This window comes from Vulpes lagopus, chromosome 6 (genome assembly GCF_018345385.1).
Source record: "Vulpes lagopus strain Blue_001 chromosome 6, ASM1834538v1, whole genome shotgun sequence".
In the NCBI taxonomy this organism is placed as follows: Eukaryota; Metazoa; Chordata; class Mammalia; order Carnivora; family Canidae; genus Vulpes; species Vulpes lagopus.
In genome coordinates, this window is record NC_054829.1 from 31,236,219 (window position 1) to 31,259,994 (window position 23,776).

A 23,776-nucleotide genomic window follows, 5' to 3' on the forward strand; every position below is an offset into this window, starting at 1 on the left:
AAACAGATTTAATTGGTACAAGTCCCAAAAAGTGCTCGAAAGAGAACAGGCTTCCCGCATATAGATTTCAGGGAAATTACTCAAAGGCCACATAGCTTTGTCAGAATTCGAGATGTAAAACAAGGCAACTGAAAGACTCCATATCAAAAGAGTAAATTCAATTCAGGAGATATTAATCTGATTACCTAAGTAAGGCTGAGAATCGGATATGCTCCATTGTGCGCGCTTGTTCAACCTGGACAGCTGGAGGAGCCAATAGCTTCCTTTTCCCCCCAACATATAATTAAGTTTTAAGAGATGATCGAGTTACGGATACAAAGTTTTAAGAAATATTTCATTCAGGAGTGGCATTTACAGTGCTTGCCTGTTGCAAGAGACATTGTTCACTTTATTTCCTTGAGCCACGCTGGAGAGTGTATGGATCGGGACCTAGGGGCTTGGTGTTTGTGTTTCAGGCTACAATAAACGCCCTCTGTGCACCTGCCTGGAGGAAAAACCAGTCCAGCCACCTCCCTAGACAAAAGGGCCCTGTATTAAGTGCTGAAAACCCAGACATGAACTGACCCTGTCAAATTCCAGATAGAAAAAAAAAATCAGTATTTTTGTCCGATCCAAAAGAACCTGTCATATAGGCTTATGGCTTCCTTTCTCATCCTCACTGGATCTGAACAACAGTGACCTGTCAACAAAAGTCACCTTCTTTCTCACGAGTCTCCTCACCTTTCTAGATTCCTTTCCTGATGGCGCAATCCATGGCCTGGCACACAGTAAGCTATCCTCCAGTGATGAACATACACTTCCAGCTCTTTCTCTACCAAGTCCTTCCCCTGGAATCTCACATCAGTCTCTAAAGACGTACATCTTCCTAAAGAGATGGCATTACTAACTTCCACGTTTTCAAAGATTTCCCCAATACATTACTTATCACAAATTCCACATATGCTTAGATTTTCAAGAATGTTTATCTGTAGGGCAAAATATCAAGATCACAGTTCCTCCATGCCTGCTGTAGTTCCCAATGCTAGTTGGGCAAAGGCCATACCAGGTCATGTGTACCAATTTCAGATGACTCCTTCAGAGAGCTGTTCAGCTTGGGCTTCTTCTAGAATCAATCATGCTAGTCTCAGCTGATCTGTGTATTCTCATGAAGGAAAGTGATTTCTCACAAAATCTGAAACCCAACCAAATGAGGTTTTGTTTGTGAATTTCACCAGAAGCACAGCAACTTTACCCCAGTTCACAGATGAATAAACTGAGGTACAAGGTGACTACCTCAGCTTGAGAGGGCAACCTGGTTATAAAAACCAGAAAAGAAAGGATCCATTAATCACAACCTCTGACTTCTCTAAGCCAGCACTGAATAGAGGGTAAAGTTAATGAAATCCTGATTTTGATAATTACTGAAAACTGTCATATGTGGTAAGGCTTTGGCTGCAAACCACTTTCGAATATATTTGGTGAACAGCTAAACCCCTTTTAAGGGTTAACAGCTTTCTCAAGGTTGCCTCAACAGCTTCTCCAAACTCTGACCCGGAGGGGCAGGAAAACCAGATGATCAGCACAGGAAAGCCAGGTTCCCTAACAGGACTATTCCAACAGGATGTGCTTAATTGTTTGTGTCTGGAGTGAGCATAGGAACCAAGTGCAATTTATCTGATTTGATGCTCATGAAACAACTGGTCAAGAAAAACAGTCACCCACCACAGGTGCTAAGCTACACAGAGCTACCTTGGCCAGCCTGGTGAGTCCTCAGTAAAATGCATGGCTAATTTACAGCCTGTACTTTTATGAGCGGTAGAGGTTATCTATGGGCTGATATATAGGGCCCTGTGATATATAGGGCCACTGTGATTCAGGACAGACTGGTCAGGGAGTCCATCCTCACGATGTCCTCATATCCTAAGATGGTGGCCCAAGCCACCAAAAGATTGTGATGGTCACCCCTTTCCATGAGTGCCCCAGAACATTTAAAATCTGCCCCCCTCATCCTGGCAACTCACTAAGTCTATGCTTAGTGTGACTTTAACTGGTTCATGTGTGTGGACTTCATATTCTGGCCTTTGCATTTCTTATCTTTTCCTGTCCTATCTGTTGTGGTACACCACATACACCCTGTTCAGATGTAAGGTTTGGCTTCATTACGGTATGAAGGAATTCTAGGATTCCAAGATAAGGCTGACAAAAATTAGAATTAGTCTTTATGTTCTAGAGGGCAGAGGCCAAGCCTAATATTGTTTTTGTTACCCCTGAACACCCAGCTAGGTTTCTTTTTTCTTTTTTTGTAAAGATTTATTTATTTATTTGAGAGAGAGAGAGAGAGAGAGAGGCAGAGACACAGGCAGAGGGAGAAGCAGGCTCCATGCCGGGAGCCCGAAGCGGGACTCGATTCCGGGACTCCAGGATCGCGCCCTGGGCCAAAGGCAGGTGCCAAACCGCTGAGCCACCCAGGGATCCCCCCAGCTAGGTTTTTACATGACAGATGCTTCATACGTGAATGAATGAACAATTGAAAGAATGGAGCTGACACTCAAGTCTCATTCTTTTGGGGACAGTAAAGAATGCTACAATGAAAACAAGGAAGGGAGAAAATCCAACAGTCCCCATGACATTAGTGGCAGCCATATGATGACTCACTGGGATGTGGGAAGAAAATATTAGAATCTATTTCTTTTTTAAGGCCTCTATTTCTGGTGTGTTTTATGTAACCTCACAGCATGGTAGCTCTGTAATTCACAGATAGCAGTTTTATATATTTTGGGTAGTGTGCCCAAAGATGATGGGTGTGTATTCAAAAAAATGTGAAGATTGCTTTCTACATAACCAGTAAAATAATAAGTGACAAAAGGATGTGCCCAAATGTAAATAGAGAGCTTGGTCCAGCCTGAGATTTGCTTTGTTCATCTGTAAAGGAGAAAAAGAGAAGCTTGAAATTTGAAAAAGAAAATATCAGTTTGCCCTTTGAAGAAGCCAACTTCACAAGACATCACCTAAGGCAGCACCCTACCTATGTGGTGGAGGGAATCAAGGCCCAGAGAAGTTAAGTGACTTGCTCAAAATAACACAGATGGTTTGTGGCAGAGCTGGTCCTTGAGAATAGACCTCCTAATTCCAAATGCAGTGCTTTGTCTACTGCTTAACAACACCTCTTCTCTAATATCTGTCTGTAAAGACATTTCAGGGTGTCTACAAAAAAATGATCACAATTATCATATCAGTTAGCCTGGGATCCTCTCAACTCTGGCAATGGCAGGCAGAAATATGTGATCATAAGCTCAATGAGGTAGTTGTATGATCACCTTGTAGAAGTGAGTATACTGTACTGGTCAAGAGCACAGACTCTGAAGCCAGACTCTCTGGGTTTGAATCCCAGCTAATCACTAGTTAGCTGACCATCAGCTGCTTATATAAATGCTCCATGCTTCAGTTTTTTTGTTTGTTTGTTTGTTTCTAAAATGGAGATAGTAATTGAACCCCACAAAGCTGTTGACAATTTTCATGCTCAGTATAATATCTGACACATATGGGACACTCATCATTATCAATAGCAAAAGGAACACAAAACATTAATTTCCATAGTGCCACTTAAATCATTTGCTATTTTTCTCACCACCTGGCAAAGAATTACAGAGAAGCCATTTCTAACTATAAGGTGCCTTAATAAAGGGAAGGCTCATCTGATGCTATTCAGAGGTGTGATGCACCAAAGAAACCTCTCCCAGGTTGATGAGGTGGAAAATCAAAACCAGACCGGGCCACCCAGACTTTAGGATGGTTAAAGCTTATTATGAAGTTTCCTTTACCTTGAGAAATTTAAGGCTATTCCCACTCAAAAATGATTCCCCTCAAAGAGATCAAAATCCAGGTTCTCTGCTTTCATCCCCATTCTCTCTAACCTGTGTATCACTCTCTGAGAAAACTCTTTGAACCACAAAATAATCCTGTCTCTTGCCTGTTTCAAGGGCTCCCCCCTCATTCTTCAGGAAAGAATTCAAAGTTACTGGCATGATGAGTAACACCTTTCACAACCTGGCCCCTGCCTATCTTGACAGACGGACCTCGTGCCACTCTCTTACATGCCAGCCATAACACCCCTCCCACGGGTCTCCTGTGATGCCCTACCTCTAGCCCATTACATGGGCTTTTCTCGAGGCCAGGAGCACCTTGCCATCCTCTTTCTCCTCTTGGGACTGCTATTGATCCTTCAAGGTACAACTCAAGGTTCTTCTCACTGGAAAGCCTTCCTAGAGAACTCCCATCTCCAAACCAGTACTCCTGTGTGCTTCCCAGCAAGATCCTCCACCCAGAGCCTTCAGAGCACAATTTGCTTACTCCTCCATCACACTTCCCCCTACCTGACTGTGAGCTTTGTAAAGAGCAGGGACTGTAGCTTTTGTCTTTGTACCCTTAGCATTTGCCTAGCACAGGACCTAGTAGATAGTAAGCCCCTAACAAATATCCGTATCAGACTCAACAGATTCAGTTGCCATGCTGGTGTAAATGGGGGAGATTTCCTCTTCAAAAGCAGAGTTATTAGGCTCCTGTTCTGTCCCTTCTGACACTTTGCCTGCACTGCCTAATGTACTTTGTCACATAGTCAGGGCAGGTACATAGTTAAAGCTGACTGCACTTTGGAGGAATTTTAAAGCATATATGATTATGTCTGGTGAGAAAAAATCACAATAATGGTTTCATGCTTCTTTAAGGGAAATACATATCCAAAGCTTTAAATAATTCTTTGAAAAAATAAATAAATAAATAAATAAATAAATAAATAAATAATTCTTTGATTGCCCTCACTTTGTAGCTGTAGGTGCCTCACCTATTCATCAAATATTTATTGAGTAACTACTATACCAGGCAGTATAATAGGCTCTGATGATCCAGTAGTGAACAAAAGAAATAAAGATTCCTATCCTCAAGGAGTTTACCTTCTAATGACCGCAAAATTTTTTTTTCCTTTTGCTAATTTATCAGAATTTTGTATCGTCATATCAAAGTATAAGCTATTTTTCTTGGTTCCAGAAGCAGCCTGAAGGAGCCAAGAGGGTCTTTCTGGTTGGGCTTTGGATCTACCCCTTAAGGTCTGGCAGCCACTTATTCATTGATGTTTGTTTCCTGGGCTCTAACTTTAAAGATTTCAATGATTTATTCTATCTCTGGTCTACAGCTATCTTGGGGACATATACTCTTTGTCGATTAACTTAGAAGCCACTTACTTTGCTTCTAGCCTCATTTGTCTATATATTATATTTAAAAACAAAATAAAGTTTGTTTCCTTAATTCTTGGCCCACTTGAGTATCACCCGTCCTCTATGGCTAGAAGTAATACTCCCAAGAAACTTAGATCCTCTTAGCTGCTCGTATGGGTCTATTAGTTTAGAAACATGGTTAAAAAAATCAACATCAGGGGATCCCTGGGTGGCGCAGCGGTTTGGCGCCTGCCTTTGGCCCAGGGCGCGAGCCTGGAGACCCGGGATCGAGTCCCACGTCGGGCTCCCGGTGCATGGAGCCTGCTTCTCCCTCTGCCTGTGTCTCTGCCTCTCTCTCTGTCTGTGACTATCATAAATAAAATAAAAAATAGAAATAAATAAAAATAAATAAACGTTACTTCTTAAAAAAAAAAAAAATCAACATCAGAACCTAAAAAGACCGCATAGTCTTCTATTAAAACACAGGAGCCCCTCCCTAACACACACACACACACACACACACACACACACACACTCACACACACACACACACTTGCATTTAACCCATAAAACTCAGACCTCTTCCTGAGCTTAGGGAGTAATTTTGTTCCGAGCATGTCATAAATTGTGGAAAGGATGGAACTTATAGATCTGGAGTTTTCCACTGCACATATTTCTGTCACCCAGCTCTCATCTTGGCTTCTCTGGCTTATCTTGTCTTAAGCAGTGGTAAATGATGGCTGACCACAGGATGAGTCTGTTTCAATATGCTGGTCACATGCCCCTGAATAGGAGGTGATTTACACACAGGTAAGCTTAGGCTTCATGTCTCATCAGATAATAATTATTTAGAATCGTAGTAGGTTCCAGATAAATAGAAGAGACCTCTCTTGCCCCTAAAGAAAAACTCTAGGGTTGACTGGAGATACAAAGAAGAACCAGATGGTTATCTGAAACTGGGAAAAAAATATTTTCAAATGTTACTGTTTTGTTTTGTCTTTTTTTTTTTAATTTTTATTTATTTATGATAGTCACACAGAGAGAGAGAGAGAGGCAGAGAGAGAAGCAGGCTCCATGCACCGGGAGCCCGACGTGGGACTCGATCCCGGGTCTCCAGGATCACGCCCTGGGCCAAAGGCAGGCGCTAAACCTCTGCACCACCCAGGGATCCCTGTTTTGTCTTTTTAAACAGTGTATTGGCTCAAAGGCATGGACTAGGGCAGCCTAGGTGGCTCAGAGGTTTAGCGCCGCCTTCAGCCCAGGGTGTGATCCTGGAGACCTGGGATCGAGTCCCACATTGGGCTCCCTGCATGGAGCCTGCTTCTCCCTCTGCCTGTGTCTCTGCTTCTCTCTCTCTCTCTCTCTCTCTCTCTCTCTGTGACTCTCATGAATAATTAAATAAAATAAAAAAAGGCATGGACTAGCAATAGGTAAGTAATACCAAAAAGTTGATCAAGAAAAGAGGAGAGGATTCTGAGAATCGATGTGACTGATGGTATTGACACACACCTCTGATGGGTACACACACCTCTGGGTTTATAAGTAAATTCATAATGATATCTGCTTAGTTGGACAAAGTTCTCTTAACTAGATGTTATGTTGGGGTAGGGGAATCTGCCCTTCATACATAACCTGTTATAAAAGGAAAGTGCCCCTTATCCGTGTACCTCATTGAAAAGATACGTCAGATATGATGTTCATATGACTTCTTAGCCATGGGTGACAGGGTCAAAGGACAACCCATCCACAGAATTACCAAGTGTAAAGAGATAAATTGGGCCGACCAGATCATAATTTCAAGGGCCAGTGCCATGAAAAGCTGAGGTAGGGATGAGAAAAATGAAGAGAATGACCTAAGTTTCAATCTTTCCGATTCCTATGTATTTGGGCCATATTTTAGTTCCTGCTTGCACACAGCCATGTATCCTTACAGAAGAACCTGGTGGAGAAAAATGTAAGTTCTGGAGCCAGTCTTCTGGGTTAGAATCCTTGTTCGGTTATTAATTGTGTTGTTTTCTAAGCCTCAGTTCATCTATAAAATAGGATAGTGATTACCATCCACCTCAGAGGGGTATTGTAAAGATTCAATGCAACAATGGATGTACAATGCCAGACATACAATATGTGGTCCATACTGTTAGCTATTGTTAATAATAGTCCTAATGTTTTGTTAGCAAACTCCAGTGACTTTCTGTTTCTTGCTACCAAAAAGGCCCCAAAGAGTGTAGTAACTATGCTATTACAGACCAAAAGCCTGAAGAAAACACCACTGGTGACAAAACAGGGACCATGAGTCCTTCTAACATGCCTATATCCTCTCTTAAGATAGTCTTCTTGGGGCATCTGAGTGGCTCAGTGATTGAGCATCTGTTTTTGGCTCAGGGCATGATCCTGGGGTCCTGGGATAAAGTCCCACATCAAGTTCCCTCCAGGGAGCCTGCTTCTCCCTCTGCCTATGTCTCTGCCTTTCTCTTGGTATCTCTCATGAATAAAAAAAAAAAAAAAGTCTCCTTGAGAGAGAGCTCAGATGAGACACATACATCTTGGTATTCTTGGTGCCTAATACAGATAAGAGACTCACTGAATAAAGTGTAGTTCTCCAAGTGTGGTCCCTAGACCAGCAGTATTAACAACAACTCTAAGAATGTGTTAGAAATTCAAATTATCTGGCCCCTCCCAGGACTGAATGAAACTCAGAGTGGGAGCCCAGCAATGTGTATATTAATATTTTCTACCCCCGGCCTGATGATTCTGATGCAGGCTGAAGTTTGAGAACCACTGGAATAAAGGTTCTGGTGTGGAAACACAACCTTTCCATATCCTTGACAAAAGAACAGCCCTATTCTATCTGGGAAGATCATCCATCTTCTTTGATTGAGCATGTGGCTTTGGAAGGGATGCACATGGAACTGTAAGGGAGGAAAGAGAAACATTCCTAGCCAGTCAAATAAGCCTCATCAATCATGTTGATCAAGGAAATGACGTGTTGCCAATGGATTATCCTCACATTCTTCTCACCGGGGCTTCAGGAAAAATCATAAACTCCCTACTGTGGCATGCCAGATGTCCATAATCCACATTGTCTGCTTCTCAAGTCTCATCCCTTGCATTTCTCATACACCCCTCCTGTACTCCCAGCCATAAGGAATTCTTGCAGTTTTTCAAATGACCATGCTCTTCCCATCATATCTTTGATAATGATACATCCTCTATCTACAATGTCATTCTTCCATCTCTGTATACTTAGCACTAAGTATAGTTTCTGGTGCATAATGGGTGCCCCATTTCCCTAAATATTTGATGAGTTCATTGTCTCCCTACTTCCAATCTCCCTACCCCTAAATCATCCTACACATCTCATCCAGGTTGTCTTGAAAGGGTATAGTTATGATCATTTTAGCATGAAAATCTAAATTCAGTCTGGCATTCAAAGTCTGGCCCCAATCTATTTCTAGATTTATTGTAAATGACCACCCCAGGTAAGTGAGGCTTCTTTGCCCTCTTCCCAGCATATCTTGCATTTCCCTACAACACAGATCCCATATTTGTTGAGTATTCTCCAGGAACTACAGAATACAGGAGCAACCAAGGAAGAGTCCCTGCCCTTGAGGAAATTATATGAAAGCACACGAGGCAGACAGTGAACCCATAGACAAATTTATAATATGAGGTCAGGTAGTGATAAGGGCAATGAAGAAAAATAAAGCAGGCTTGGAGGATAGAAGATGATGGGAAGGGGACAGGGGTCCCAACTTAGAAAGGTGAAGGAAGACATCTCTGAGAAGATGACACTTGAGCAAGACGGAATGCAGTGAGAGAGGAGGCCATGGGAGATCTGGACAAGTGTTCCAGTCAGTGGGATGGAACAAATGCAAAAGCCCACCAAATTCACTTTGGTGAATTTGAGAAACAGGAGAGTGGGCTATGAGGCTAGAACAGAGAGGGGAAGAATGACAAAAGATAAGGGCAGGACATGGCCCAGTTTGAACTTAATGTCTTAGTGCATAGCATTTCCTGATCTCTACTCTTCTCTGTCTGTTGAAATCTTATCTGTCCCTCAGGGCTGTCTCTTACACCTTCCTCCCTGGGCCCTTTGGATTCCTCTCTGCTGAAAGAGATGTGCTCCTCTTCCTAAATCCTGGAGGCTGTGGTGCATACCATCTTGGCTGAAAGCACCACCCACATTCTACCAATAATGTTCTCCTTTAGAACTATATTCAAATTACACTGTAAATATCTTGTGGGCAAGGACCATATCTTGCTCATTTCTGGATTTCCTATAACATTAACATAGTGCATATAGTAGAGGCTCCACAACTCATAAAATCCTCCGCTGGAAGGCACTTGAAAGTCTCTTCATAGAAAAAAAAAAAAAGGAAAGTCTCTTCATCCAGCCAAAAAGGGTTTTTTTTTTGGAGGGGCCATAGCTCTAAAACTATGCTAATATATGCAGGAATGCAGCTATTGCATCGGAAATGTCAGTATAACTGACTGAAATGCAGCTTAATCCAACTAGAATTTATTTAGTGGCTTATCAGAAAAATGAGGAAAAGCAAAGCCCTCAGAGAGACCTGAGCCTTGGTCAGAGCTCAGCTGGACTGTCCTTGGGCTAGACCACCTTGCCAGACCCTGTTATAATCCTCCCCAAATCCTAGTAAACATCACAAATGCATTCTGAATGTTTTTCATGTCACATTACAATGCAAACTAAGTTATTCTCTGGGCACCACTCCTAGAAACCAGCCCTTCATCCCTTCTTTATGATCTCTGACCTAGAGGCCTCTCATATTTGGTACTGAATTCTCTTTGATGATGGTAAACATGGAGCTTGTCTCAGAAAATTCTTCCAACTTGAAGCCCTGTGGGATCACACCCCCTGTTGGATCCCATTCTTGGGCTTCTGGCTCCTCTTCTCTGTAGTTGAAACAGTTGACAAAACTGGCTTTGGTGATCTTGTCCTTTCTGCCTTCATGACACTGAGATGTTAACAGGAACATGTGTAAATCTGGGAAATTAGCCAGTAAATCCTAAGTAGTGAAGAAGTCTGAGGGTAAGAGGAAAATACTTACAAAAGTATTTTCTAGCCCAGCCTTCCCATGAGCCACCTCAAAGACTGCCCCCCAAGAAAGCTCTCTCTCCTCTCATTTGATCATAATGCACCTCATGCTTCAAATATGTCTCTCTTTGGCAAACTATCACTAGAAAAATAGAGCTCCTGACCAAGAAATACTTCATAGTGGCTGACTTCAATGTTCTTTTTCTCTCCTGTTGGTCCTTCTGCCTTGATCCTATAACCCCCTGGTCTCTCTGCTGGACATCTTCAGCACGTTCTTCTCCCTTTTGAGATTCACAGCTTGTCAGACCTTTGTAGGCTCTGCCCACTCTCTCTCGATTCTAGCTGCCTCTACCTCATATAATAAGTAGATTTTCTTTAGCCAAACAATATAGGGTTTTGGTGCTTTTAAACTTTTTCTATAAATTAGGCCTTTCGTGGCATCTGAACAGTTGCTGGAAGAAATATATACACCCAGCTAAGTGCCTCGGATTCTTGAATACTAGGGAGGGTAGAGCATGGACAGGTGTGTGTTCCTTGTGAATGGAAGCATGTGAGGTTGTGTGTGTCGGTATATGTCTGTGGCTTTGGAATCAGAAATTGAAAGGTCACCAGGACACTTAAACATTTTTATCCAAAACCCTAAGGGGCAGCAGTAGCCAAATCTAGGATTTCACAGGACAGGCTCTAACTTGTTCTAGGCACCACCACTTCCCACTTATTGTGTGGCCTTTGAGCAGCTCCCTTCTCTCCTTCAGGCTTCAGTGGCTTGAGGTGGTTTAAGTGATTCATCATCTTAAGACATTCTAAAATACTACAGAAATGTTAAGGTCAACAATGCTGATCACAGTTGTTAACATTAACCTCATTGTCACATGGTGACACTTTATGTTTTCAAAGCAATTACAACCAACCTGCACCATACCCCTGAGAGGTGGATTTTTAAAGCTGCTCCACCCATACTCATTTGTACAAGGTCCTACCCAAACCAATGCACATTTTTAGTTTGGGATTGGGCTGTGGAGGGCCTTGGAGCTAAAGTGTGGAGAGAGCTCTGCTAAATTGACCAACCCACCCCAAAGTCTGTGGTTAATGGATTACAAATTTGGGTAATGCCGGACAATAAATTACAACTATAATAATAAAGCTGAAAGTACACACAATTTAAGCAGAAACACCAGTGTTTTTTTTATCGGAAATGAAAGAAACCATTGATCATAGCAACTGTCTGAGATTAGCAGGGAGTGACATTTTCAAACATCCTGCAGTAAATCCAGAGCAGATCCAGCTGGAAAGCAAGAGTGGAAATAAAACTTGAAAATTCATACCATGCTTTGAAGTCTGCTTCTTTCACAACCATGAGTCCCTGATTCGCCCCAACCATTCTGAGCTGCTTTTGCTTGTTGAATTTATTTTAAAAGAGACACAAGCCATGCACTTGCATATAATCTTTCAAATGGACTCCAGCTTTTTGCAGGGATGGTTTGTTAAAGAGTATGAATCCCAAAATACTTTCTCTTGCACATGAAATCAGCCATCAATCCAACTGGAATAGAAAGGCTTCCACTACTAAAACTAGAAACCACTCTGGGTTCTAGTAAGTACTGCTTTCTTTCTTGTGTTCTTTCCTTTACCCATCCATGCACTTTTAATTTTTAGTTTTTGAGTGCTATTGTCCATCAAAAAATATTAATGCAGATAAAAGGATACTAACATGCCAGATGCTGAATGCCAGGATGGCAGCCTAATAATGTCTTCCTTTCCATAAAGCCATCTGGGGCTCCTGAAATGGGCCAGGTCATCATACTGAAGTGACTGCTATCCCATTAAATCATCAGAGGAGAAGAAGCCAATGGTGTAGGTTGAGCAGAGCTTCAATCTTACACAGGCCCCACTGTCACCAGACGTCAACCTCACCTACCAACTGTGCTTGTGTGGACAGGAGCCCAGCCGGTCCTTCTGCCCAAATCCCAGGTGACTTCAGAACAGGGTATGGAGTCTTAGGCCAGTTGGACTGCTAGATCTTTTCTCTACTGATCATTACAGGGAAAAGGGATATTCCCTAGAACAGAGATCCAGTCATCCTTAGTATTTTCGATGTCCACTAGGAAAAACTGGCAAGGGCATCTAAGGAACATGTCCTTGGCCACAGAACAGTCATAATAACCGAGTCAATAACCAGTCACTCAACTTTGTAATAACCTAGTTGCCTGAGTTTCTGTCAACAAAACGAAAAACTAAAGAAGAAAATACTTTGATTCACAGTGCCTGGGCAAGAACAATGTAGATTATAAAACCAGACATCTGGATTTCTGCCCTTAGGTTCAGTTCACAGGACAGTGAATTTTGGTCAATTTGCATTAAGTCTTGAAGGTTCCATTCTTCCCACTGAGTGAAATAATGTTTGTGAAAGGCAAGCTGAAAACTGACAAGCATACTGCATCTATGAGAAGCTATTTTAATGAAATAGGGAAAATTCAAATTTCAATCAGCCCTCTGATTCCTTCTCAAAGCACAAAGCTATGGGGCAGGAGCAATATGAAGAAAGTCCTTGACCTCTGGGGCCTACATCTCTCTTCTTTGGCTCTTCTACCTGGGAGCTAGGTAATGCAACAGTGTAATGAAACTCCAATGAAGGGAATCATACCTTGGAACCAAGCAGTGAACATGGTCTACATTGTCCAAGCAACAACCCAGCCATAAACTTAATAAGAAAAAAAAAAAACTAGCAACACAAAAACAAAGAACTCTCAACTTTACAAACACTGGGAGGGCAACAGCTGGTCAGCCGAGATTAAAGGAGCGTGAGAGAGCACCTCCCCATCTCCTGAGTTCTCCTCCCCCATAGAGGTCCCTGCAGCCAGCCAGGGCTCGCTTTTACAGCTCTGTGAGGATGACCTTGTTCCAGCTAAGATAGGGGCTCTTTGATCTCAGCAGGGGGATGCTCTGGGCCTGCAGCTGGCAGATATTAATAGTACAGGATCCGCTGGGGTGGAAGAGATCTCTCAGTTGGGCCAGGTCACTTGTATTCCCTGCTCTGCATCAGAGCAGAAGGGACTTCATTTCCCTGAATTGGCCCCTGCTGGGTATTTCCCTAGGTCAACTCAGATCATTTTATTGCTGGCTGCTCTTGGCCGCTTGTTCTCACCCCACAACTGTTTTCAAGGGAGACTGTTTAAGCTGTGCCCCCTGCTCTGCAGCTGAAATCTATTACACGACGGGTGGACCTTGAGCTCACTGCATCACTGTTTCTCACTCTCACTGGTTTGCTCATGTTTCTTCTTGTGTACATGTTTGTGTGGAGAAAAAGGCAGAGAGCAAGAGACAGACAGACCACAGCATAATGGTTTACAAAATAAGGATATAGCAATGGGGGAGAGGTATAGCTATACTCTAATAGGTATGCCAAAGTATCAATGCTAAGATTCCTAAAGATCCTTTCTATTATGCTTAATCTAGGAAAATACAAGGCCATTCTTCTCATTCCATAAGACAGAATTTTAAAACCCCATCAACAAGTGAATGCTCCTGATCTTCAGATCCACATCATGATCTCTGAATGGTTGAGTAGAAAAGACCTCAACAATCTTATATTTCCAACCTGTCATTTAATAGAAGAAGAAAAAAACCACCGGAGGCTTTAAGTCATCAAAAGACCCGCCCAAGCTCACAAGGCTAATTAACACAATAGCAAAGTTGATACAACAGATACTGGAAACAACCAAGTAATTTACTAACCATAGTGGCATTAGCAACCATTGCAATGTGTTTGAATAGGTATAAATGTTTTAAGAAAATTGCCCATTTTTGTTCACTGGTAAGGAACTTCATTATAGATTTCAGGAAAAATACTTCCAAAGCCTCTTTACCTGCTCAGCTATGCAAAGGAAAGATCTAGAAAAACAATTGTTTCCATTCCCCCTAGGATTTCATCATTTAAAAAGTTGTCTAATGATAAGCTGGTAAATCTCCCCTTGTCACGAATACAACTTTACCATTTTCTGGAAGCAGTTACCCTGGAGCCCCAAAACAATTTCCTTTGTCTCTATTCTGCTTCTCCTCTTTGCTTAGGATGAACCAAGGAAGCCAAGACAAACCAAAGTACTATCACTTATTGGTTTATAAATAAGGAAACAAGATTGTTTTTTCTCCTCAAAGCTGAATAAATGAGTGTGTGCATACATGTGAAATAATCACAATAATTTTTAATGAGGTTCTTTATGTCAATATCACTGTTACTGTTTACAAAGTACTTACTACCATGGCATCCACTTAGCATTTATTTACTGCTTACCCTGTACCTAGAACTTGGCTAGTCACTCAGGATACAAAAGGATACAAGATAGCCTATGCCCTTAAAAAAATCTGCCAATCTAGGCAGGAAACCATGATAAGTTAGGTTAATTTTCCTAGACTTTTTCTTTATAAAGCAGAGCAGGTAAAAGAACCACGGAGGAGGAGGAGGAAGGAGTGAGACCTCCCTGGAGTTCAGACTGAAACAAATAAGGAGGTTTTGCAGAAGATGTGGTCTTTAAATAAACCTTGACTGAGTTGAAGGATTTGGAAAGAAAGGGAGCAGTACAAGTGAAAAAGAGAAATGCTGTTCTAGATAGGAGGCTGTCTGTATGTACAGCAGCACGGGGCAGGAGTGGGGAGTGGCGGGCAGAAAGTCAGCACATTTGATGGAGGAGCTTCACCCAGGCATTGACAAGAGCCAAGGGGACTAGGAAGGAAAGGGCAGACTGTGAGGAGTGAGGAGGCACTGTCTCTAGTGGTGTTTAGGAAACCGATCCACACAAAAGAAAAGCAAGAAAATCCTGACTTTTAGCACGTGCTGGTTCCTGTGGTGTATATACTTCCACCCTGGCAGGTTTCAGGCTGACAAACCACAAATGCCTGGATATTTTAAAAGCGGCTTACTGATTTTAGCTCATTCTCAGAAAATGGGCTAATACAATTCCAAAACTTCTGAGTAGGAGAGAGACACAGTAAAAGGAAGCCAGAGTCGGAGAGTTGAATTTGGTAGTGGCATAATAGAAATGGTAGAGACACTGGATTGGGTAGTCCATTCTGGAATATATAAAAAAAATCCAGCTGTGAGTTCACTAGGTCAGCTGATCACAATACAAATTACAAAGAAGAGGCACCTGGCTGGCTTAGTCTGTAGAGCATGCCGCTCTTGACCTCAGTCATGAGTTCAAGCCCCACACAAAGAAGAGGGGGCAGAGGAAGAATATATTTGGAAAGAAGAATCAAAAAGACTGGATGAGAGGAGTGTAGGGAGGGAGGAATAAATGATTCATTCAGGTTTTCAGTCTAGGTGATGATGGGGAGGGATGACATATCACTGAATGGGGAAATAGGGAACACAGAGCATTTTAGAATTTTTATAAATAAATAATTCGTTTTTTTGCTCTGAAAAACACCACCAAGAAGCAGGGCTGTGGTCCTTCCAATTTTTGAGCCCATATACTGCAGACAATTCACAGAAGACCATCTGGGCAGTCAGGAACCTTGATAGGCCTATAAGTCCCATCTCCTCCCTCATGAATACTTCTCAGAAAATGGAAGTGCAGAGGGGTCTGTCATAGCTATGAACATTTATCCAGCCCACAGCTAGCAGAACTCAGAAATGTCACATAAGAACTTTCAATAAAACTAGAAACCACCCACTGGCTCAGTGGTGTAATTCCCCTAGCTACGTAAACCATAGACAGCCTGACCTTTGCTAGCATGGGAGGGTGGAGAAAATTTTGCAGACTTACCAACGTGAAGAGTTTTTCTTAAACTTTCTGTAAAGCTGGTTGGGAATGCCACATCTCCAGCACATGACACTGGTGTACACTTTTAGCCAGTCCAAACCAATAAAGCCAATCTATGAGCATCAGTCTCAAAAATCAAGTCACTTAGCAGTTGGCCAGCCCTTATACCAAGGACCCAAAATCAACCTATGGAGATGTGACCAGTTTCAAGATTGAGGTGATGGATGTCTGTGAGGGTGACTCACTCAGACAATAAAGGAAGTTCGCCTCTAGAGACAGGGCAAGAGCCTCTCCAAATACAAGGGATCAGATGCCAGGGAAGTTGGCTAAGCCTAAATGGCTAGGCTCTGGCTGGGTTCGCTGGCCAGGGCCTCCGAGCCCAGTCTCCCAGAGCCACAGGGGGCAGAGAGGCAGAGAAGAGAGGCAGTGGGGCTATATGTCAGTGTCAAGTTTCTACCCCTCTAGGACAGATCCCTTACCTTCAGACAGGGACAAATCATCAGCTGGAGACACCAGGTCTGCCTGAGAAGCTAGGGCTCTGCTTAGATGCGTTGTAATTTGATTCGTCAAGATAACCTGTGAACAGACAGGGAGGAGAAGGGGGAAGGGAAAAGAAAGAGACCAAAATTAATTATTAGAGTTCTCAGAGGACAGACTGTGGTTCAGTGGAGGACTGATAAGCACACAGGTAGGAAAACCCCAGTTCTGACTTCCATCAGTTTTTGTTTTTTGTTTTTTTGTTTTGTTTTGTTTTTTTTTTTACTTCCATCAGTTTTATCTGAAGGCCAGAATATCTGGCAAAACCTACAGGTCATTCAAAACACAGAAAACAGGCAAGAGGCTTCTTTTGGAGCTTAACCTACCAATCGATTCTTTCTAAATGCTGAATAAATTGAGACCGAGCTAAATAACAGAAGCTAAATAACAGAAGGCTTACCAGAGAATGAAGATGCACATGAACACATTTTGTCAAACTTCAATGTTTAGGATTATATCTACAAGCCAAGATATTGCTAGTGCTAAATAAAAGCAATAATTTAACATCTGGATGCCTGTGGCTTCTTTCTTATTAACTCAAAGTCAGGGTTTTATTTCCAAATTTGTGAAACTGTAATGAGATTCGTCTGTAAAGAAATCACACTGTTCTTATAGGTTTGTTGAACTCCAACAAAAAATTCCAGTCTCACTATGCATTTAAAACACAAATTAATATAATCCCATGTATACAAAATAAGGTTCATAGCATTTAAATCCATATGATCCACTGCCACGCAGAGGCATTTGATTTAGTTGATAAACTATTCTCTTCCTTAAAAATCTTACTTATAAAATTTACTATGTTGTTTAGAAACCTGTAAGGACGAATAAAATACAAATTATCTCCTGGAACATTACATTGACTAACACAATTGTTTCCCTAGGTTTGGGTATCTGCACCATGCTAAAAACTGTGAGCATCCTGGTTACTCAGAGGAAATGGCCCTTCTGAAAAGGGTACTAGGCACTTAGTATCTGGAATGAGCATCTAGTTGGACTGTTTTGGTTTGTCCTGAGGGTCAGTTATGGCTTTTTTGCCACCCAAAATGGAACAGAAATGGAAGTTGTCTCCATTCTTTATTGTCTGGCTTTTCAGCCACACCTCTGTCACTGTCTCTTGAATGAACCAGGGACACATCATAAATCCTCTACCAATGGCAGCTTAATTGAGAGCTGAGAGGGGAGCATAATGGCAAGGTCAGGCAAAGAAATGAAGTACTCTATTAGCAAAGACAACCTTTGCAAGGTGTCTGTGTATCAACTAGGCTTATGAGTCTCCAACTACTTTGAAACGATGGTCAGATACTGCAGCATTCTGCAGAGTGTTTGCCCATCTTATCCTCTCTGCTGCATTGCTATTTTTCATCTGGACTGGTAAGAATCACATACAATGTGTCTTCAATTACAGGCTTTACACAGTCAAATAATAGCCTGCTCTTTCAAGAACAAATGTTCATTCTTAGGAGTATGAATAAAAATAATGTTCTCTTTTTATTATGTAAGACATGAGCTTTGGAGTTTAATTAAACTGGATTCAAATTCTGACTCTGACACTGCACACCTTGGGAAAGTTACTTAAACTTTTGAGCTTCACTTGCTCATATGTAAAATCATACCCATTTTTATAGAATTGTTATGAGAATTAAGTGAAATAATCAATGTGAGGCACCTAACATTATGTGTGGCATATAGTAAATAGTCAATAAACAGAAGCTATTGTTATTGGTGTTATTTTCTTCAGAATGATGCTATTATAGGTTTTATGTATGTATACACACACACACACACACACACACACACACACACATATATATATATGTACACACTATATAGTAAATGCCACATGCTTCAGACACTTGGATCTCACAGAACACTAAATCACAACTTTCTACTTTAGGATATATGTCAGGCTCTGATCATTTCTACTAATCTTAGTCTCTCTTAAGATTTATTCAATTGCGAGGAATTTGTATAAAAATCTCAGTAAGAAAAAGATAGCAATTATTTAAAGGCAGGCTAATAAGTTACTGGTAGTACTCTGAAAATACTATATGCCTTATTACCAATGAACAAAACCATGTATCGGTCTGTCCTAGTTTTTAAAAACATGAAGCTTCTGAGAGATCAAAATAGGTAAACTCTACTTTTTTAGAGGATTCTTCGAAAAGATGGCTTGGTAAAAATGAAAGAACTCTAATGATATGGTAATGATAATACAAAACAATGTATTGAATACCTACCATGCAAGGCCTGTCACCATATACACAGAGGGAAATAAAAAGGTAAATGTACTCTATGTCTTCTCTAGAAACTTGTAAGTTAGAGATGAGCCATTTACAGAAATATTCAGATCATTTGATGATTGATGAACGGAAGCTCATTTTTATTATTACACCAGTCCTATAATGGAAACTTGTTCTGAGATGATGGTTTTAGTATAAGTTACGTCCTGTAGAACCTCAAACCAAACTCCAGATGTCCCTCTGAAGGTACTCAGCCCCATTTCCACTTTCAATGAAAGACAAGGTGGAGAAGAAAACATTTCACTCCCCAAGGGCAAAAGAATAAGCTCCTAAGTGGTTTTCCTAATAATCCTCTCCTTTTGTATTATGCACCTGAAAGCCAAATCACTGAAGGACACATAGCAACCAAACTTAGGGGTTTGCTAATCAAACCATCTTACTAAATTGTTGTGGTTTTCTAAACCTGTGTTCAGCAAAATGATAGAATGGAAACATTTTCAAATAGCATCAATGACAAATAACCATGGCTTGGGTAGAAGCCTATAGATGTGTTGTCCTCTGAGGCAATCTGGACACCTGAAAATTACACCCTTAAAATATAAAATATTATTACAAGTTATAAACAGAGTCTTAATACTACCTAGTTTCTGAAAATTTGTCCTGACTGACACTTCAGATGGGCTTTCTTGCCACTTTGTTCCATTGGAAAGATTAAGGCTTCTAATGCTTGGTGTATATTTGTGGGGAGCAGTTTGCACAGTAGTTAGGGTGAGTGCTTGGGAGTCGGACAGACCAGAGTTAAGATCCTTGGCTTTACCACTTACTAGCTATATAACATTGGGTAAGGCTCATAACCTCTCTGGTGTGATAATACTGGACTCACAGGGTTTCATTAAACTGGATAATGCACACAAGATCCTAGCATTAGTGCCTGACCAATGGTAAGTGCTAAAATGTTAACTACTAAAGACCATTGTCTTTAGTTATCCTTTGCTGACTGGTACCTTTGTTTTTAGATAGAAAACATACCTGATTCCGTTTTGTATAGCAAATAGCCCACTACTGACAAAGAACAAATGTTATGTTTAAATGATATGTTTAAAAAGCAATGACAATTTAAGTGAAATTATATCAACTACTTTTGCCATTTCTCTAAAAGTATGGCTCATTTAAACATACCACACCCCTGCCCCCATCAACTACAAATCCAAAGGCCCAAATGGGGTTCTTGGACTAAGGGAAAGATATGCTGTTTTTCTCTTTGTTTTGTTTTTAATGATCATATTACATTTGAAGGCAGGAGGAGATGAGAGTCTAGCGCAACGTTTATTCTTCAGGAAGGAGAACGTGTAGAGGAGGCTTTGTAAGTCAGATAAAGTAACTATTGTCTTCACTCAACTCTATACATACAGAGAGAGACCACTTACTCCCAGGGCTTCTTCATGCTGACCTCTGGGTTATAGTATGTTTCGGGTGTACTTGACCTGGAAATGGTCCCTCTTATCATGCCACGTAGACTTTAAGTCTCATTTTTAGTGTTCCTCTCTCAAGGTAACAGTGGGGTGAGACTTCTTCATCCAAAGACCATGTCCCTGAGTTCTAAGTTTTCTCTTGCATTATCTGGTTTTCTCTAAGTGCATCCTACTCAACCCTTCTGTATATAGCATCTGTGCTCAGTTTATTTTTTTTTTTTTATTTTTTTTATTTATTTATTTTTTTTTTAATTTTTTTTTTTTTTTTTTTTTATTTATTTATGATAGTCATACAGAGAGAGAGAGAGGCAGAGACACAGGCAGAGGGAGAAGCAGGCTCCATGCACCGGGAGCCCGATGTGGGATTCGATCCCGGGTCTCCAGGATCGCGCCCTGGGCCAAAGGCAGGCGCCAAACCGCTGCGCCACCCAGGGATCCCTGTGCTCAGTTTAAAGACACAATAATGCTCTTTATAAAAGAAGAAACTTTAGGGTACATATTCATAAATAACCCAGTAAGTCCTACTTTCACAGAAAATAGGACTTAGAGAAAAAAGTTGGAGAAACAGGAACCAGTTAAAGACCAGGTGAACTAATGAGGCAGATAGGTGGGAAAGAATGCCATTTTGATCAGTAGACAAGGTCCTGTGAATGAAAGAGCCAACTAACACACAAACAGATATATGACTCATTTCCACTAAATATCAAAAAAAAAAAAAAAAAAAAAAAAGCTTAAGAGAACAAACTGGAGACAAGAAGGTAGGAACAGAATAAACTGGTCAGAACCATTGGCCCCAAGGGTCAGAGGGTTGGGGAGCTACAGTCTACTGGCCAATTGAGCTTGCCTCTCCATTAGTCTCTGTGTCCAATGCGACCATTTGCCTTCAGTTGACCCATCTTTCTTCGGCTATGCTATGACCAGACTATATCTATGCTATACCCATGCCCCCACACCCTACTCATGCTTCCTGCTCCTGGTCCAGAATATATTCTACCGTAGGAGGCCTCTGTATGTCTAGTCTGATCCACTCTACAGTGAAGTATTAGTATTTCTGCTGGGACCTCCCAGAGTAGTCACTTAGTATATTCCAGCCCATGGTAAGTACTGGAAAATGGGAGAAGAGAAAATGCAACAGCCCTGGAGAAATCAGGGTGGATAACTGTCAGATCTAAAGGCACAGCCTTTGGCAGCAGAAGCTCCTTTTATTTGATTCTTGGAAGATGACAGAGAAGAAGGATGTTATTGTAAGTCAGGGAAAGAATAGGTTGGAATGGAACATCTGGCCCTCTTTGGTCAGCAGAAGAAATCTTCAGGGTCAGCAAAACAGTAACTCAATCTTTACAAATCAGATTTTTTTAAGGACCTAAATATATGGCACGTGCCCTCATTCAAATTTCTGAGGGGACAAGTGAGGGGCAAAATTTGTAAGCCCCACTTTCCACCAGGTAAACTAGAGTCACCTGCCTGAGGTCAACAGCTCAGGTAAAAAGAGGGATGGGTGTCTCGGCTTCCCCGCTCACTCCTAACGCAGCAGTGGGCAGAAGAGAGAGGAACTGAGCTCAGACCCTAGGACAGGTGACTTTTCCAGGACTGCATGTCCTGGTCTAGAGAATTTAATCTATAGATTTCTTTATTATTTTTAATGCCCAGAAATTATATTATCAAAGTGTTACATTGTAACAAGAGACTGATCTTATGACAAGAGTCCTTTTGGACTCTGATGCTATGAAATAACCATAAATCAAGAAGGTAAATAGCTTCAGCTTCTACAAAAGAGCCAAGCATTTGAGGCAATCTGAGGAAAATGCTGACTATCTCTTTGGTGTTTTTTAGTGGCCACAGATGCATATCATTTCCAAGGCCCACAGAAGGCCTAGAATCTAAAGCTTTTTGTGGAACTCATGTCTAAGGGCTAGAGGAATTGTGAGGCCTCATGGGGGCATTTCTATGCCCCTAAAAACACCCACTTCCTCCTCCCACCCACTCCCTGTCAGAATCCTGCTACAATCTAACACAGAGAATCAGACAAGTTTCAAAATCACTTCAATTGGGCCTATAGGGCTAGGTCCAACGATTGCCCTAATGCTCTTGTTTTACTCAAGTGAACAGACAATGCACAGATCACCTGGCCAGCCAGGAAAAGAACAACACTGGAGTGCCAGACAGAGAGGCTGGGACTAACTCTGCTCACAGACCTCCTGCCTGCCACCCAATCTAGTACTCTCAAAATGACAGGGCTCTTCACAGGTTCCAAAGGCAGAGTTAATTTTTTCTTCTTTTTGTATTAAACACGCTCTATCTGCCCAAGGTACACTTTTTTAAACTGGTATTTTTGGTATCTTAAATGATTCTAATTGCCAGATAGGACAATGATGGATCCTTCCTATCTAAACATAGGCCTTGGATAAATCAGAAATTCTGGTTTTAATCCTGGTTCTGTTAAGGGTTGCTGAATGTCCTGCTTTTAAGAAGACAGAGGCCAGAATTTTCCTGTGAGAAATTGTTAAGGTTCATTGGGTCCTTTCATCACCAAGGCTTGAGAGAAAGGCCCTGGAGTGGTTTTTACCATACTCTCCTCTTGATTCCCAAATATGACAGTGTCTGCCCCAACCCATTCTGCTATATAGGAGTTGGGAGTGACAGGGAACCAGAGTTGGGGGGTAAGCAGGGGGAGGGCATGAGGGATCTGAGGGAGCTCTGCGTGCAGTGTAGGAACAGAGGGAGTCCCCTGAAAGAGGCCTAGAGGTCCACACTCATGCCTCTCCCCTGACTCTCCTCATCCCAATCCCTTCCTGTCACTTTCAGCTTTGAAAAGAGATATCCAGTATTTGTTGTGAGGAAAAGTCAGACCAAATATTTTGGAGTTTGAGCATCACAGATCTGGTTTTACTATTCACTGGCTTAATATTGCCAAGGTCTGGAAAATTATAAATCATTCCATTATGAGAAAATAATCATTTTTCTTTCGCTTCAGCCCAGAGGATATCATTTCTAGAATAGAGAACTGATAAGGCTTTAGTATTCCAGCCTGCTTGAAGGTCTGCTGACAATTGTTTTCTGGGAAAATATGAAAGGCTGTGGGGGATTTTCCTTTCAAAATATTTGTGGTAAAAGGACCAAACTTCAATTTGGCTTGAAGAAAACACTATTGTGGTAGGCAGGCATCCTGCTTCGTATTTTTGGCTCTGTCACTGTTGCAATTCTGCTGTGCAATTCTAGAAAATGCTCCTAACTTCTCTGAACCTAAAAAGTGTTAAGTTAAAAAAAAAAGTGTTGAGTCCATAAAAGATATAAAGAAAATGAATATATTATGACTATAAATGTAGCAATCTGCTATGAAAAATGTTATACATTTCAACTCACATCAGGATGAGTGTTATAATTTAAAATCCATCTTATCATTGATTCTCATCATCTCCACCCTTAAGAAATCCATTTTACACAGAACCAATTGGCAGTGGCTGAGGAAGAGAGAAGGAAGAAAAAGAATGAGGGACACAACTTCAAATAATTTTGTATT

The 23,776-nt window shown here is 41.4% G+C and overlaps 1 protein-coding gene across 3 annotated transcripts in view; it reads right to left on the minus strand.

Moving 5' to 3' along the window:
- The window catches only part of RAD51B (RAD51 paralog B), a 735,346-nt gene that overhangs the window by 303,247 nt on the left and 408,323 nt on the right, over positions 1-23,776 (minus strand). For all 3 annotated transcript variants that reach the window (XM_041758398.1, XM_041758400.1, XM_041758399.1), the window contains exon 8: positions 16,484-16,580. In XM_041758398.1, coding sequence (XP_041614332.1) covers positions 16,484-16,580 — 97 coding nt within the window. The remainder of the gene's footprint in view (positions 1-16,483; positions 16,581-23,776) is intronic.